Genomic DNA, 16,923 nt, shown 5'->3' with positions numbered 1-16,923 from the left:
ACATTTAAAAGTTTAACAAAGAGCCTGTCCGACCTGTACCTCCTGCAGTGTGGCAATGCCTTCAGGAGACAGGGAGGGATAGGATTGGCAAGGAGTTGAGAATTGTGTTTTCTTAGTGTGTATGGCCTGCCAATGGTTATCTTGGCAACAAGGAGGTCAGCTGCAGCGTCAATACATTTCCAACAATAGGAAATGGCAAGTTCAGTCCATTCTAGTGACAGCTCCTTAGTTTGTGAATGATGTGATTTACAGCCAGCCTAATTGCTCATTGTGGCCCTCCTACAGGGTTGAGAGAGAGGGGGACAGGGGTGATGGGGAAGGTGGTGGTGGTGGTGATGGAGGTTGGGTGGGGTGGGGACAGTAACCCTAACACACGCAGGCAGTGTAATGATGCACAGGGGAGGCCTCCAGTTTCAGTAATGGATGTTTTCCTGCTGTTATCTGTTTCCACAGGTAAACATGGCACATATAGGGAGTCTTGAAGAAGGAGCCAGGAGTAATCACTGTCAGGAGCAGCTACTTATGTGTGGAGTTCAGAGCTTCTCAGACAAGAAGGACATTATCACCAGCTTGGTGTCTGCATTGGATTCGATGGTCAGTGCAATCTGCTCCAGTAGGACAGTCTTGCCTGATAATTATAACTTCTCCGATCCGATGTCAACCTTGCGAATCATTCTAATGCCATCTCCAGGGGTGTCTATCTTATAATCGGGGGCCAGAGAAGTGCCCAGTGCTCCTGAGTGTGGTCTAACTAACGTTGATATAGGTTTAACATAACTTCTCCACTTTGCAGTTCTATCTCTCCAGAAATGAAATTTATTGGGTTTTTTTTAAATAACTGTGCTGCTACCTTTGGTGATTTGTCTGTCTGTACCTACAGACCTCTTTGCTGCACTGTCCAAGCAGTCAATGACCCCTTTATTCCCTGTATCTGTTCTCTCTTAATTGTGTAGAAGTTATAAAGCTTGCAATATGGTTAATCTTACCTGTATAATAGTTTTGTATATTTCTGTGCTACTGAGCGCTTGTTTTATTCAGAGGCCTGAGCACCTTGAAGTTCCTGGATGTTGGATTCCATCCATCGCTGACTGGGGGAGTTTTGTCCATTACCCATTTCCCAGCATGCTGCAGTGGAGGCAGGTGTCCCACGGAGCAAATTTCCAGCAGGTGTTTAGTCACTGAGGAAAACACGGAAAACTGTCAAAACTCAGAGAGAGAGAGAAGAAAAACAACTAGAAGCACTTGTTGGAGGCAGGATTTTTCCCCTGGGCTGTCAGGCTAAAATGAAGGCCACAGCGTGTGGGAAAACAGTCACTCAGTGCGATTGTCAAGTGCAGGCTGGAGGGTCGATCTGAGACCTTTCAGCTTGCAATGGAAGGTAAGTGAGGGAGAGGGGCTTTCAAAATGGAGGAGCAGGAGAGCCCCTGTCCAGGGCAGCCCTACCACATGGGAGAGATTTTAAAGGAAAAATATTTCCAGTGGAGGCCTCTAGGCCTGCCTGGAGGTTTGGTTTGGGGTAGGGTGCAGGAGAACCAGCCCCTTGGGTCCCCCCCATCCCCGCATTTCCATTTAAGCATTTATCCAATTGCAGTTTTTGGAGGTTACTATTGGATCTCCTTCCACCATCTCCTCATATCAGATCATAACCAATCACTGCATTAAAATATATTTCATAATCACTTCTGGTTCTTTTACTAATCCTTTTAATTCTGTGTTTCTCTTTTTACCTGACCTCCTGCCACTGGGAACAGTGTCAATTTATTTACTCAATCAATACTGTTCACAGTTTTGAACAGCAAATTTCCTCTGAACCTGCTGCACTCCAGGTTCAGAGTCCCTGAGTACTCTGGCCTCTCCATGTAACCGAATCCCCTTGCCCCAGTTACCACCTTGGTAAATGTCTTCTGCAGCCTCTCTGTGTCCTTCCCAGAGTGTGGTGCCCCAAGTTGAACACAATATTCTAGCTGAGGCCTAAAAACATTTATGATGATTTAACATGACTTCCTTTTATACCCTTGCCTCAGTTAATAAAGCCAAGGATCCCATCTGCTTTGTTAACAGCTGCCTTGCCTTGGTCCACTTCCTTGAAAGATCAATGTACATCACACTCGATGTAAATCTGTTCCTGCAGCTCCTTAAAACCACTTGGCTTATTTTGCCTCTCTCTGTTCTTCCTACCAAAACGTGGCCATTCCACTTTCCTGCATTAAATGTTCTCTTTCATGTGTTTGCTCATTTCCCCAGTCTATTTCTGATGTCGTTTACTGTTCCTCCATTATTTGCCTCTATACTTGACACCCATAGATTCTAGAAACTTTGAAATTGTGCCCCTGCATAATCAGCACAAGCCTGACCAAGCGAGGCACACACATTTTCTAATCTTTTATTTTAAATTTATTCATGGGATGTGACTCTTGCTGGTTAGCCCCATTTATTGCCCATCCCTAGTCCGGGAAGGTGGTGGTAAACTACTTTCTTGACCTGCAGCAGTCCCTGTGGTGTAGGTACACCCACAGTGCTGTTAGGGAGGGAGTCCCAAGATACTGACCCAGCGACATGAAGGGATGACTGTCTTGTTGCAGGTCAGGATGGTCTGTGCCTTGGAGGGGAATTTGTAGGTGATGGTGTTCCCGTTCATTTGTTGGCTCTGTCCTTTCTAGTGGTAGAGGTCATGGGTTTGGACGGTGCTATTGGAGGAGTCATGGTGAGTTCCTGCAGTGCATCTTGTAGATGCTACACGCTATTGTGCATCGGTGTTGGAGGGAGTGAATATTGTAGGTGGTGGATGGGGTGCCAATCAAGTGGGCTGCTTTGTCCTGGATGGTGTTGAGCTTCTTGAGTGTTGTTGGAGCTGCACTCACCCGGGCAAGTGGGGAGTATTCCATCTCACCCTGACTTATGCCTTGTAAATTGTGGACAGGCTTTGGGTCAGGAGATGAGTTACCCACTACAGAATTCCCAGCCTTTGACCTGCTCTAATACCCACAGTATTTATATGGCTATTCTAGTTTGGTTTCTGGTCAATGGGAAGTCCAGGATGGGGATGCAGCAATAAGGGAAATACTATGGAAGATTAATTGCCACTTTTTAGCTGAAGCTTGAATGTGATCCAGTCTTGTTGCATATTGGCGTGGACAGACTCGTATAGACTATGCCACTAGAGGTGAGCTGGAATTACATCTGGTGATTTGGGAAGGCGAAGGGAATGAAGGAGAGAATACTGCAGATGGTGGAAATCTGAAATAACAACAGAAAATGCTGGAAACATTCAGCAGGAGTCTGGGGAGAGAAAAACCAAGTTAACATTTAGTCAATAACCTTTCATCAGATCTCCATTAAAGTAGTAGTCAGTGCAGAGATACCTTTCTTTGATCTGATTCCTACCAGTGTTTTCATGTTAATTTAGCAATATCTCCCAGCTGGTATGAACATTGAATGAAGTTTCCAGGTGGCTTCATGGGGCTGCTGAGTTTAATGGCACTCTTTAAAATGGGAGTCAGGTTGATGCCAAGAAGCAGAATGTGTTCTGATGGTATAAACAGCTGAAAGTAGCCAGCAGGAAACTCCCTTAATTCTTAAGCAAGCGTAGAGAGATAGAGAGAGGTCTTGGGGCACAATAGGTAGGATTTGAGTCCTACTTCAGGTCTTGATGGCCAAGGGTGACACCTGTAATGTGGCCAAACAGGTTGATTGTCAGCCTGTAATCCTTCCAATGCACCTGATGGTGGGAGGTAATGAGTGAGAGAGTTCCTGGTCGACCACACTGCAGAAGTATTATGTATGTGGAACATGGCCCCTTTAAGAGGACGGGTCAGGTGACCCAGGGTGCGGGATGACCTGCCTAGGAAACAGTCCCCACAGCCAATCGAGGGCTGGGGTGTGCACAGCACAGTTTACCAACAAACCCTATTGCTCCTGTGGCTTGCCTTTGTCTGAGACTACCAGGGAGGTAACACAAAGAACTCCGACAAAGGCAAGTCACAGGAGCAATAGGGTTTGTTGGTGAGCTGTACTGTGCACACCCCAGCCCTCGATTGGCTGTGGGGTCTGTTTCCCAGGCAGGTCATCCCGCACCCTGGGTCACCTGACCCATCCTGTTAAAGGGGCCATGCCCTGAATACGTAACAAGAAGTCAATGGCGAAGCACTGCATGCTTTGTCAAACATACCCATGGACCAATCCCGTGGAAGTTCATGACCGCCAATAACTTTGAAGAGCATGGTACCTGAAGGAAGAGAGAGAGAACAATTTAAAAACAAGTTAAAATATTACAATGTAAAAGCTACAACTGGAAGGTCCCAACAAGGAGAGAAACTGACAATTCTCCATTGTCCAGTCTCTCACTGACACCGAAAACCTGTTCATTGTCTCACAGCTGTTTGTGGCAGAGTGCTGTGCACAAATTGGTTGCTGATTTTCCTACATTACAACAGTGGCAACGTCTCGGGGATAATTCATTGAATAGAATGCACTGGGGGAATATCCTGAGGGAAAAAGTGAGGTAAGTCTCTTTCTGTAACTAGAAAGTGTTCATGGCGTAAGAACTCCTATCACCAAAATGCCGTCCACACTGATATGTCAGCAATGCCATGAAAGGTCTATTAATTATTTTTTATTTATTTGTGGGGCATGGGCGTTGCTGGCTGGCCAGCATTTGTTGCCTATCTCCAGTTGTTTGAGGGCAATTGAAAGTCAATTACTTTGCTGTGGCTCTGGAGTCACATGTAGGCCCGACCAGGTAAGGATGGCAGATTTCCTTCCCTAAAGGACATTAGTGAAACAGGTGGGTTTTTCTGACAATCGACAATAACTTCATGGTGACGGTAGATTCTTAATTCCAGATTTTTTTTATTGAATTCAAATTCCACTATCTGCCATGGTGGGATTTGAACCAGAGTGCCCAGAACATTAGCTGAGTTTCTAGATTAATAGTGATACTACCACTAGGCCCCGTTACAACAGCATATAGTTATCCTGTCGCGTTAGGTGCTGTTTTCAATCGTAAACAAGAATCCCCGGGGAAATTTCTGTGTCGCTCTTGGACCAGGTTCACAAAAGAAAATATAAATTCAGAAAAAGAGCTATAAATTCAGAAAAAGAGCTACAAATTCCAAGTGAAGAGGTAGGAGATGCACAGATTGAATGTGAAAGCCTGCAAGACTCTAATAAGGAACAGCTTTTGGGATACGAAACAATTCAGTGATGAACGAGCAATCAGCAAAAATAAAACAGGCTCAATCATGGAAATCAGCCTGTTCCCCCATTCAATGAGATTGTGTCTCTCCTCCATCTCCCCTTGCTTAACACAAATCTATGCATCTCCATGTTGAAATTTTTAATTTACCCTCCGTATTGTTGGATTGTAAAGGGATCAGATAATTGGCATTCCTTCTGTGTGTGAAAAATCTTTTAACATTGGACATTGCCCTATGCAATCCGCGGGTGTTGACTTTCTGCTTGTCCCTGTCCCCCCTCCCCAGACACTAACCTCTTTCTGATCTTTTGCATCCCGCAGTGCACAGCGCTCTCAAAGTTAAACACTGAAGTTGCCTGCATCGCTGTTCATGAGGAGACCATGTATGTTCTGGGAACAGAGAAAGGAAAATTGTTTCTGAATGCCAGGAGAGAGCTGCAGAAGGAATTTGTCAAATACTGCAGTAAGTCCACACCACTTGGTTACTGCGGACTCGAGAGTCCTGAGCAGTTTTGTGAGCTCCCACCATGGGCTTGGTCAGCTGAATCTTATCCTTCCTCCTGTACTCGATATTTATCCCACTGCAAGATCTGAGTGCCTTAACTGACCCTTCAGAGTGGTGCTGAGGGAGTGCTGCAGTGCCTGCGGTGCCACCTTTTGGGTGAAACACTGTGCCAAGTTCTCACTCCCCTCCTATGCCGCCATTCGAAGAGCAGGAGAATTATCCTGCCACCGATATCACCAACTGCAGATCGATGGGATCTTGCTGTGCACAAATTAGCTGCCCCATGTATCAAATACAGCAATAATGACCAGAGCTACTTCACTGTCTGTGCTGTTCTTTGGGACAGTCTGAAGACGCTATCTAAATGTACGTGCTTTCTTATTAAGGAACACGTATTGGTTTTTTAAAAATATTGAGTATGGCGACTAAGTGTGACTACTTAATGCTTCATTTACTTTGCATGAAGGATTTGATAGTACATCTAAGCTAACGTGATGTCCATTTTATAAATAGTCCCAGGAAAACACCCAAACTCTGAATGGTTACCGAATCCTTTGGAGTCGGAATAGTAACGTTTCCAAATCCTGGGCACCAAACGGACTTGAGGTTCCACTCCCAGAATCCCGCGGGCACTGGGGCAAGGAATTTGCCATCATAAAGTATTATAACATAAGAAATAGGAGCAGGAGTAGGCCATCTGGCCCTTCGAGCCTGCCCCGCCATTCAATAAGATCATGGCTGATCTGTCGTGGCTCAGTTCCACTTTCCCGCCCTCTCCCCATAACCCTTAATCCCCTCTCTTATCAAAAACCCATCAACCCGCTTCTTAAAAATATTTAGCGAGGCAGCCTCCACCACTTCAACGGGCAGAGAATTCCAGATATTCACCACCCTTTGAGTGAAGAAGTTCCTCCTCAACTCCGTTCTAAACCGCCCCCCCTTTATCTTGAGGCTGTGCCCCCTAGTCCTGCTGTCTTTTTTGAGCGGGAAGAGTCTCTCCACCTCTATCCTATCCATCCCATTCATCATCTTATACGTCTCAATGAGATCTCCCTTCATTCTTCTAAACTCTAACGAGTACAAGCCGAGTTTATTCAGCCTCTCCTCATAGCTCAACCCCCTCAACTCCGGTATCAGCCTAGTAAACCTCCTCTGCACTCCCTCCAAGGCCAAAATATCCTTGCGCAGGTGCAGCGCCCAAAACTGCACACAGTACTCCAGCTGTGGCCTCACCAATGCCCTATACAGCCGCAGCAAGACCTCCCTACTTTTGTATTCAATCTCCCTCGCTATGAAGGCCAGCATCCCATTTGCCTTCCTGACCACCTGCTGCACCTGCAAGCTGGGTTTTTGCGACTCATGCACAAGGACCCCGAGGTCCCTCTGCACCGTCGCCTGCTGCAGTTTTTTTATCCTGGCATTCTATTGGCTGCCCACCCACTCAGTTCCGGTGGAGAACGTTAAATGCCTGCTTCTTCTTGAAAGGAAAGGAGAGAATCCTGGTCAGTGAGAAGTTGGGAAAACAACATGTGCAGTATGTGGTCCGATGTAGAATACGCCTTGTCTCAATCACACGTTTGAAGAGAATTGCTAAGGCACTGACCTAGACAAGGAAGATTAACTACAAATCATTCCTGCTCTGTGCAAAACAAATACATACAATGGTTCTGAGTACAAACCACCTTTTGTCTCTTTCATAGAAAATAGGAGCAGGAGGAGGCCATTCAGTCCTTCGAGCCTGCTCTGTCATTCACGATGATCATGGCTGATCATCCAACTCACCTGATCCCATCTTCCTCCCATATCTTGAACCCCTTCACCCCAAGTGCTTTGAAACATAGAGAATAGAAGTAGGATGAGGCATTTGGCCCTTTGACCCTGCATTGCCATTTATCTTGTAATTCCCCTTCTCCCCGCAAATATCCTGTGATCCCCTTCACCCCAAGTGCTATAGAAACTGCCATAACCTCCATGACCTGCATGGGAAATCCCTGATAGACCTCCCAGTGGAGCTCATTGAGTACGAGTTCCCTGGGGATTGGTACCAGGTGGAGCTCTTGTACTGAGCCCAATATAAAGCAAGACCCTGAGAGGGTCCATGAACCTATTAGCCCTGGTTGGGACCTGTTATGTTTACCACAGGCTTGGGATTATTGTTTATTTTCATTTGTGCAATAAAACAACTGTTCCTTCAAAGCCGACTCCTGGAGTTATTAAAGAAACATAGAAAATAGGAGCAAGAGGAGGGCATTGAATGAGGAACGCGTACCAGGCAGCATGTGTGCACCATCTTGTATTCAGGCTGGCTGGGGGAGGCGTTTCTGCTTCCTTCTGCAGCTGAAATAAAGATTAAACACAAATTATGGTTAACACTATCATACGGGCAACAAGCTCAAATATTGATGCAAAATTGCTCTTTACCTGAGGATGTGTTAACCTGTTCAAAATGGAAAGGGTTTAAGCCTCTAATTAACATAGCACAGAGACGATCTTCAGATCAAGAGGCAATCATTCCAGCTCAGGTCACTTGTGGTTGACACCTACCCTTCACTGGTTAACTAAAACTCTTCCCTTCCCCCGGCAGCCAATTGGAACGCACAGCTACGGGAGATGGAGATGTTGAAAGTGGTGACGGACAATGGTCGGAATGTTCAGAGGGACTCGCCAGATCCCATGGCTGATGTTTATGTCCTGCGGAAGATGGTGGAAGAAGTGTTTGCTGTGCTTTACAGTGAGTGTGGAGGAATTGTGGGATTGCTTGTTGAAGGAGGGGTTCATGAGGTTTGGACAGAGAGTCAGAGGTGCTCAGAACTGAGGGCAGAGCAGCTGGAGATACAGTTCCACTGGTATTCCCTGGTTCCACTTGTGAAGTGATTCAACAGGTGTTATCGTGCTGTACTGGGGATAAGTTTAAGTTTATTTATTAGTGTCACAAGTAAGCTTACATTAATACTGCAATGAAGTTACTGTGAAAATCCCCTAGCCGCTACACTCCGTCGCCTGTTTGGGTAACACTGAGGGAGAATTTAGCATGGACAATGCACTTAACTGGCATGTCTTTCAGACTGTGGGAGGAAGCCGGAGTACCCGGAGGAAACCCACGCAGACACAGGAAGAATGTGCAGACTCTGCACAGACAGTGACCCTAGGCCAGGAATCGAATCCGGGTCCCTGGCGCTGTGAGGCAGCAGTGTTAACCACTGACACAGTGTGGGGCCCACAGTTCTCGAAACTGTGCTGAAAACATGACTTATTCTAAGGCCACCTTTAGAAACCTCCAGTTCCTAAGGGTAAAAACTGTCTTGTTGTTTAGTGAGGAAGCTGTGAATTGTAAATATTGGGCTCGGGGACATGTTCTTATGAATCATTTCACTGATTACGACACGATCATTAAAATATTACCAAATGATGACACCACGGTGAGATTAAGGGAATTGTGAAGTAACATGGGGAAAGTTGAGTAGAATTACAATGTAGTGGTTTAGGCTTTCTTCATCACGAGTGATCACAATCCACTCTGATTACAGGTGAGGCCCTGGAAAAGTCTTCCATTGTTCCTGTGCCTTATGAGAAAATCCTGAAGGACCCACCCTCGATAGTCGTTCATGGGCTGCCTGATGGGGTCAGTTTCAAGCGGCCTTCTGAGTATGAAGCTCACACTCTGAAAAGGATTCTGGAGCGGAGTAACCGAATTCGATTTACTGTCAAAAGGTACTTCTGCCCATTGGGTGTGAGAGGGGACTGACTCACCCAGTCTCTGTGCTGCCTCCTGGAGGATGGGAAGGCTGAGCGACGTAGCGTTTTCTCATCATCTCCAAACCAAATGTCAATTATAGACCACTGATAAAACATGCAAATGAAGCAATGAGAGCTCGCACGGATATCAGCAGAATACTGAAATGTGTAATGTCAATAATATGGCAGCCATTTTGCACTCAACAAACTCCCACAAATATCAATGTGATTTTTGAAAAAGTATTTGCCAGAGTTTATTGCTCTTGAACTGAGTAGCATGCTGGACAATTTCAGAGGGGGAGGTGAGAGTTAACCACGTTGCTGTGGGTCTGGATTGTTTAACTGAGAGTTAATATTGGTCAGCAAGAGGTCACGGTTGAATGGGATTCAGTGGTAGTTGGGACATGGGAAGGAGAGTCTTGAGTGAGATCAGGTGATACCAGAGATGAGGGGGTTGGCCTATGAAGAGAGATTGAATAGACTGGGTCTGTACTTGTTAGAGTTTAGAAGGATGAGGGGGAATCTTATAGAGATTTACAAGATAATGAAGGGGCTAGATAGGGTAGAGGTAGAGAGATTCTTCCTGCTTAGAAAGGACAGCAGGGCTAGAGGGCACAGCCTCAAAATAAGGGGAGGGTGCAGTTTAGATCAGAGTTGAGGAGGAACTTCTTCACTCAAAGGGTGGTGAGTGTCTGGAATTCCCTGCCCGTTGGAGTGGTGGAGGCTACCTCGCTGAATATATTTAAGACACAGGTAGATAGATTTCTGATAGACAAGAGAATTAAGGGTTATGGGGAAAAAGCGGGAAAGTGGAACTGATCCACTTCAGATCAGCCATGATCTTATTGAATGGCGGGGCAGGCTCGAAGGGCTACATGGCCTACTCCTGCTCCTATTTCTTACGTTCTTATGTTTACAAAGGGTAAAACATAAGAGGCCAGCCAAGTATGCATTAGAATAGTCAAGTTGAGAGGCAAAAATTGCATGATTCAGGATTTTAGCAGCAAGTGACAGAGTGAGAATTGGGTCATGTTACTCAGGTGGAATTAGACAGTGTAAGTGATGGTGAGGATACGTGCTCAGAAGTTCATCTCAGGATCAAAGATGGCCGGAAAGTCTGCTGCCTCCCCTGTGTTAGGTGCTGGTTGAGGAATAAATATTGAACAAGGCATTGGAAGAAATCACCTGCTCTCAGTGCCTCAGTGTCTGCGATTGGAGACAAGACAACAGTATGTGGTCCCATTACAGGACAGCACCCCTGACATTGGCAGTACTGAGTGTGCTGCCCCAAGTGTCAGCCTGGTGACTCTGCACAAATCCTTGTTTGACTCAGTGACAGGGCTACCACTGGGCCAGGGGTCAATCTAAAGATTAAATACCCACAACGTGAAACTTTTCCTTTCTAATTGGGTGAAGGGTAAATTGGAAAGGTGGGATGATTATGGTCAAACTGAACTGACCCTGGAGTTATGCTGTACTCCACCGCAGATCCAACAAGCTCTGAGGCCCAGTGTGTGGGAACTACTTTATGTGATGTCTTGAAGTGCTGTGGAATCTCGAAGTCCAGTGTGTGTAGTACACCCATCGCATGTTTTGAAGTTCAAGCAGAATCTTCACTGAACATCGCTGACATTCTCATTTTCCGATCCTCCCCACCCTTCCATCCTCTCCAGGTCGTTTGATGAGGATCTGCAGGAGCTGCGGACCTGCGCGGATCGGGAAATCCAGCCTGGGAAGAGCACGTGTGATTTTAACCGGGAGAGTCCGGTGGTTAAATTATCCAATCAGGACACCGGCAATGTACGGACGCCCCCGCAATTCCTTTATGACCTTCCAGGATCCAGGATCCCATTGGATTTAAACCAGGACCTTTTGGCTGCTAGGCCCACGACAAACTTTAACCATGACCTTTCACCCACTGGAGCCTCGCTTATGATGGACTCGAATAAGCCTCCTCCTCCTCGGGACTGCGCGGACGATACTGGTAAAAGCTTTTTTATATTGGGGGGATCCCAATCCACCTGAGAGGAATGGCAGTGATCAGCTTGATGGTTTGCAATGTGTTGATTGGTCAGTGTTGGGGGAGGGTGGTGGGGGTATAAGCTTCCTCCAGCTCCCTCTGAATCTTCCCTCAGGACGTGGCGAACAACATATTTGAGCGCAGCTTCTCCCAGCTCAGCCTAATGGCATTCCTCAGCTTTCATCCTTCCCACCATTTCTCCAGCCTCTCTGAACTAAAGCTGGAACATCACGGGCAGTGTGCACCTTGGCCATCCGTGTCATGCCAACCTGGAACTGGCTGGGTGCCACTGGACAGTGCCATCCATGTCTCTGACCACCCAGGGGCTCCTATTTCTGAGTTCCCCCGCCCTGGCATGACCATCGCACCTGGTGTCCTTTAATGGGGACCCACCGTCTCCCTGGTGTGCCAGCGGGTCGGTGAATACCGGGAGCCAGGTGAACCTGGCTGAGACCTGGAAATGCATGTTTAAATCTACATTTGGTTCAGACCCTGGCTGGGGCTGGGGACCACAGGCCTCAATCTGAACCATCTTTCAACCTCGACTTGTTCCTAATGCTAGTGATGTGGTCTAGAGCTACACACCAGCTCTGTTCACTCATCCCAGTCCTTCTCCTCCAGCTAACAGTTGAAAGGTTAAAATGGCACGGCCAATTTCATTTCACCTGTCTATGAAGCAGGACTGGGATATTAAGTTAAAATCTGCCACATTGGAGGAACCAATCCAGTACTTTGCAAACACCAAGGAGATAGTACGTCATTTGGTGAGGTTTTGAGGTTTGGTGTCTGTGTGTATTTGATTAAATTCTGCCGTAGCGGATTAAATATTGTTGAATTATTATTGAACCAGCCTCGGTGGCTTTAATCCAGGGGCTGTAACACACTAGTACAGAACAGGGTGTCTTACTCACTGATGCTTTCAGCTTGCAGGTAAGGAGCACATTGGGAAAGGACTTTGTTAATCTATTTCTTTTTAAGTAAGGATCTATTTTAACCCCAGCAGTGGCTCAGTCGATAAGTGTACTGCTGGGCTTGGTACTCACCCTTATTGACCAAAAGGCCCCAGGTTCAGTCACTGGTCTGCGCTGATCTCAGGCAGCAAGGTGAGTTCAGGGGTTACAGGGACCCCCGTGATTCTGAGCAGGAATCAGCCAGTGACCCTCCACACCCCACCACACTTCCTGTTCCCTGGTATCTGTTTGAGCCGTTCTTCAGCAGACTGTTAACGGCATGCAGTCTGTCACACACAGCATCACCCCACCCTCACGTCCTGGTGTCGAGAAAGTGAGCCAATTCATTTGTTAAATTTACAGACGGCCTGGTTCAATCAAGGAGGATCTTTAAGGAGATCTTTCTTGGTGCTCAGCAGAAATTTATTCCGATGGTTAAAAAGGACAGTAGGAAGAGAGGTAATAAGCCGTGGATAACGAAGGAGGTGAAGGAAAGTGTTAAATTAAAAGCGGAGGAATTTAGAGTAGCTAAGAGCAGTGGGCGAGAAGAGGATTGGGAAAGGTTTAAATGTCAACAAAGATTGACAAAGAAGTTGATAAAGGAGGGTAGGAGAAGCTATGAGGCTGGGCTAGCACTTAATATAAAAAAGGATAGCAAGAGTTTTTATAAATATATAAAAAGGAAGAGGCTGGCTAGGGTGAATGTTGGTCCTTTAGAGGATGAGAAAGGGGAGCTAGTGGTAGGGGATGGGGATATGGCGAAGGTCTTGAATAACTTTTTTGTTTCTGTCTTCACGGAGGAGGACGTGAATAATTTGCCGGGTGTTAGCGATGGAAAGGTGGTAGGAATGGAGGGTCTTAATGACATTACTGTTACTAGAGAGGTGGTGCTCGACAGACTGGAGGGGCTGATTGTGGACAAGTCCCCAGGACCGGATGGAATGCATCCGAGGGTTCTGAAAGAAATGGCGGAGGTGATAGTGGATGCCTTGGTGGTTATTTTCCAGACGTCGCTGGATTCTGGGGAAGTGCCGGAAGATTGGAAAACGGCTAATGTTACGCCGTTGTTTAAGAAGGGTGCCAGGCAAAAGGCGGGGAATTATAGGCCGGTTAGTTTAACGTCTGTGGTAGGTAAAATGTTAGAATCCATCATTAAGCAGGAAATTGCGAGGCATCTTGAAGGGAATTGCTTGATAGGGCGGACGCAACACGGTTTCATTAAAGGGAAGTCGTGTCTGACAAATTTACTGGAGTTCTATGAGGATGTGTCTAGGGCAGTGGATAGAGGAGAGCCGGTGGATGTGGTCTTTCTGGATTTTCAGAAGGCGTTTGACAAGGTACCTCACAAGAGGTTATTGCAAAAGGTCAGGGGACATGGAGTTGGGGGTAGGGTGTTAGCGTGGATAGAGGATTGGTTGTCAAATAGGAGGCAGAGAGTGGGGGTCAATGGGTGCTATTCGGATTGGCGGATGGTGACTAGTGGGGTGCCCCAGGGGTCGGTGCTGGGGCCTCAGCTATTTACCATTTATATAGATGATCTGGAGGAGGGAACCGAGTGCAGGGTGTCGAAATTTGCTGATGACACCAAGATTGGGGGAACGGCAAATTGTGCGGAGGGTGTGGAGAGTCTGCAGAAGGATCTAGATAGGCTGGGCGAATGGGCCAGGAAATGGCAAATGGAATTTAATGTTGGCAAGTGTGAGGTGGTCCACTTTGGTAGGAAGAATGGTAGGAAGGACTATTACTTACGTGGCGAAAAACTGCAGCAGGCGACGGTGCAGAGGGACCTCGGGGTCCTTGTGCATGAGTCGCAAAAACCCAGCTTGCAGGTGCAGCAGGTGGTCAGGAAGGCGAATGGGCAGTAGGACTAGGGGGCACAGCCTCAAGATAAAGGGGAGGCGGTTTAGAACGGAGTTGAGGAGGAACTTCTTCACTCAAAGGGTGGTGAATCTCTGGAATTCTCTGCCCGTTGAAGTGGTGGAGGCTGCCTCGCTAAATATTTTTAAGAAGCGGGTTGATGGGTTTTTGATAAGAGAAGGGATTAAGGGTTATGGGGAGAGGGCGGGAAAGTGGAACTGAGCCACGACAGATCAGCCATGATCTTATTGAATGGCGGGGCAGGCTCGAAGGGCTAGATGGCCTACTCCTGCTCCTATTTCTTATGTTATGTTATGTTATGAATCAGGAACCAGAGAGTTTGCATTGATGTTTCACCTTTCGTATCCTCAGATTGTCCCAGTGAGCTACCCTTTTGAAAAGGCAGTAACTGTTATTATGTAGGTGAACACAGTGGGCAATTTTGTATGTACCACAGATGGCAGATGAGCTTAAAATGGTGCCATTTGTTTTGATGGTGTCGGTGAAGAAAGGATGCGAGTCAGGATATTGAGTGGTATCTTCAGATACACTGTGGAATTTTTAATGTGCGTGCGAGCAAACTCAGCTCAGCAATGCGGCCTACCCTCGGCACTGTGTTGAAATGTCAACCTCAATCATCACCAGCTTTCTTCTGACCTGCCACTGAAATTGCAGTGAAACTCAATCCATACACTCTTATGCTACTGAACGGGGTTTCCACTGAAGTGCTCCTGCTGTGGAAATTTCTAGAATATGTAATCCATGACCTGGAATATGTAGCCAAGTCTTCAACCAACGACCTTCCGAGGCAGGATTGTTATCAATGGAACCAGATTGAAACCTGAAAGCGTTTCAGTCCTGGTGGATTCTGGACAAGGACTGTTGCTGTATCACTCGTGTAACTTGCCTCACTTCAGTGGCATAGCAGCAGATTGCTGCTGCTTTAAGGTGCACTGTAGCGTGTTGGCTGTGTAATGCCATCTATTTAAACTATGGCGTCCACCAATTATTTATCAAAAAGCTGTGGTCACTGTTGTTGGCGTACCCGAGGTGACCGTACTGTCAGGAGAACTCAGACAAAAAAAGACTCATGAAGCCAGTGTTTCTTATCGAAATACGTAACCTTATTAAACCAGCAGCTGCTAGGAGATCATCAGAGGGTCGAGTCAGCTCTCAGGTGGAGCAGCCAGACCTCTCCGAATAGATCCGACCTTTACAATTCTAAACAGAACAATTATAGGTTTTCTTAACAATCATTTCTGCCTTACATTAACTTAAAATCTTTTATACACAAATATCAATCATAATCCATGTCACGCACCTCAACCAACTGCATCTCACCATCCAGCATAATGATATTTCATTTGTCCATTAAATCCAGACGCTAATTCCCATCATAGCTAAAGTCACCTCCCCGTTGCCAAGTTACCCTAAATGCTCACTGGGGTATCAAAGTAACTGTTCCCACCGGATAGACGCATGATCCCACATCTGGGCACATTTCCATCCTAAGGCTGGACAATGAATACACCAATTCATAAAGTTACAATATGTGTTCCCGCATAAGAAACTTTCTGATATGAATTTTGCTAACAATTTTCCTACAGTTTTGGCTCTGAATATTCACCTTGCAGTGATTTGCCTTCGGCTAAAGTGAACAATAATTCATACAATACTTGAAATACATTTAAAATATCAGCATATATATTTTAAATCATATTTACTTGTTTAATTCTCTTACCATATTCAATGGTGTGTAACCTATTCTCTTGCTAGCTAACAATCTTGTTTTAAGAATCATTAACTCTTTGCTACTAATTCTGTCAGCGTCTTAAGGTTTACTGTCTAAAAACCTTATTAACTGGTTAGAAATTTCCCACATCAGTCATGCATCATTCTGGTGCTTCTTAAACTCGGGGAAAGAAATATATTTAATTCTCTCTTATTGTAAAGTAGAAGGGGATTTTCACAGCAACTTCATTGCAGTGTTAATGTAAGCCAATTTGGGACACTAATAAACTTAAATAGTAAGCTTGCACTGACTTTAAGAAGACAAATGGTTAAGGCAGGTGTCATGGTGGCACAGTGGTTAGCACTATTGCCTCACAGCGCCAAGAACCCGGGTTCAATTCCAGTCTTGGGTGATTGTCTTGTATGGAGTTTGTATATTCTCCCCATGTCTGCGTGGGTTTCCTCCAGGTGCTCCAGTTTCCTCCCAAAGTCCAAAGATGTAGGGGTTAGGTTGATTGCCCATGCTAAATTGCCCCTTAGTATCAGGAGGATTAGCAGGATAAATATGTGGGGTTACAGGAATAGGGTCTGGGTCGGATTGTGGTCGGTGCAGACTCGATGGGTTGAATGGCCTCCTTCTGCACTTCAGAACTCTATAATGATGCGCCAACCTCACCCTCTCATCAATAAAGAGAGAAACTCTGATTATAACTCATGAGTAGTTACTTTTTTCAAAAATTAAACCAATATTAATTGACAGTTGGTTTATAAATCTCATTAGTGGCTTATCCAGAGTTCTTTACAAAATATACGTCAGAAATGCTCTCCAGAAAATGCTGAGGTCCTATCTGATAACAACACCTTGCTGTACAGCACTATTTTTACCTGAACCTGTGCGATGTACAAAGTGTATTTACATGGAGGGTATCTG

At 46.0% G+C, this 16,923-nt stretch overlaps 1 protein-coding gene across 6 annotated transcripts in view; it reads left to right on the top strand.

The window, feature by feature from the left end:
• The first annotated feature begins 457 nt into the window (after positions 1-457).
• LOC145338978 (general transcription factor II-I repeat domain-containing protein 1-like) overlaps positions 458-16,923 on the top strand; it is a 125,350-nt gene continuing 108,884 nt past the window's right edge. For all 6 annotated transcript variants that reach the window (XR_013885939.1, XM_080183396.1, XM_080183394.1 and 3 more), the window contains exons 1-5: positions 458-594; positions 5,516-5,657; positions 8,284-8,430; positions 9,227-9,410; positions 11,108-11,418. Coding sequence is in view for 5 of the 6 variants with exons in the window: in XM_080183396.1 (XP_080039522.1) it covers positions 460-594; positions 5,516-5,657; positions 8,284-8,430; positions 9,227-9,410; positions 11,108-11,418 (919 nt within the window). In the remaining variant the exon portion in view is untranslated. The remainder of the gene's footprint in view (positions 595-5,515; positions 5,658-8,283; positions 8,431-9,226; positions 9,411-11,107; positions 11,419-16,923) is intronic.

This window comes from Carcharhinus amblyrhynchos, unplaced genomic scaffold (genome assembly GCF_965287045.1).
Source record: "Carcharhinus amblyrhynchos unplaced genomic scaffold, sCarAmb.v2.hapA chromosome_276, whole genome shotgun sequence".
NCBI classification, from domain to species: Eukaryota; Metazoa; Chordata; class Chondrichthyes; order Carcharhiniformes; family Carcharhinidae; genus Carcharhinus; species Carcharhinus amblyrhynchos.
This window is presented reverse-complemented; position numbering and strand designations above follow the sequence as displayed.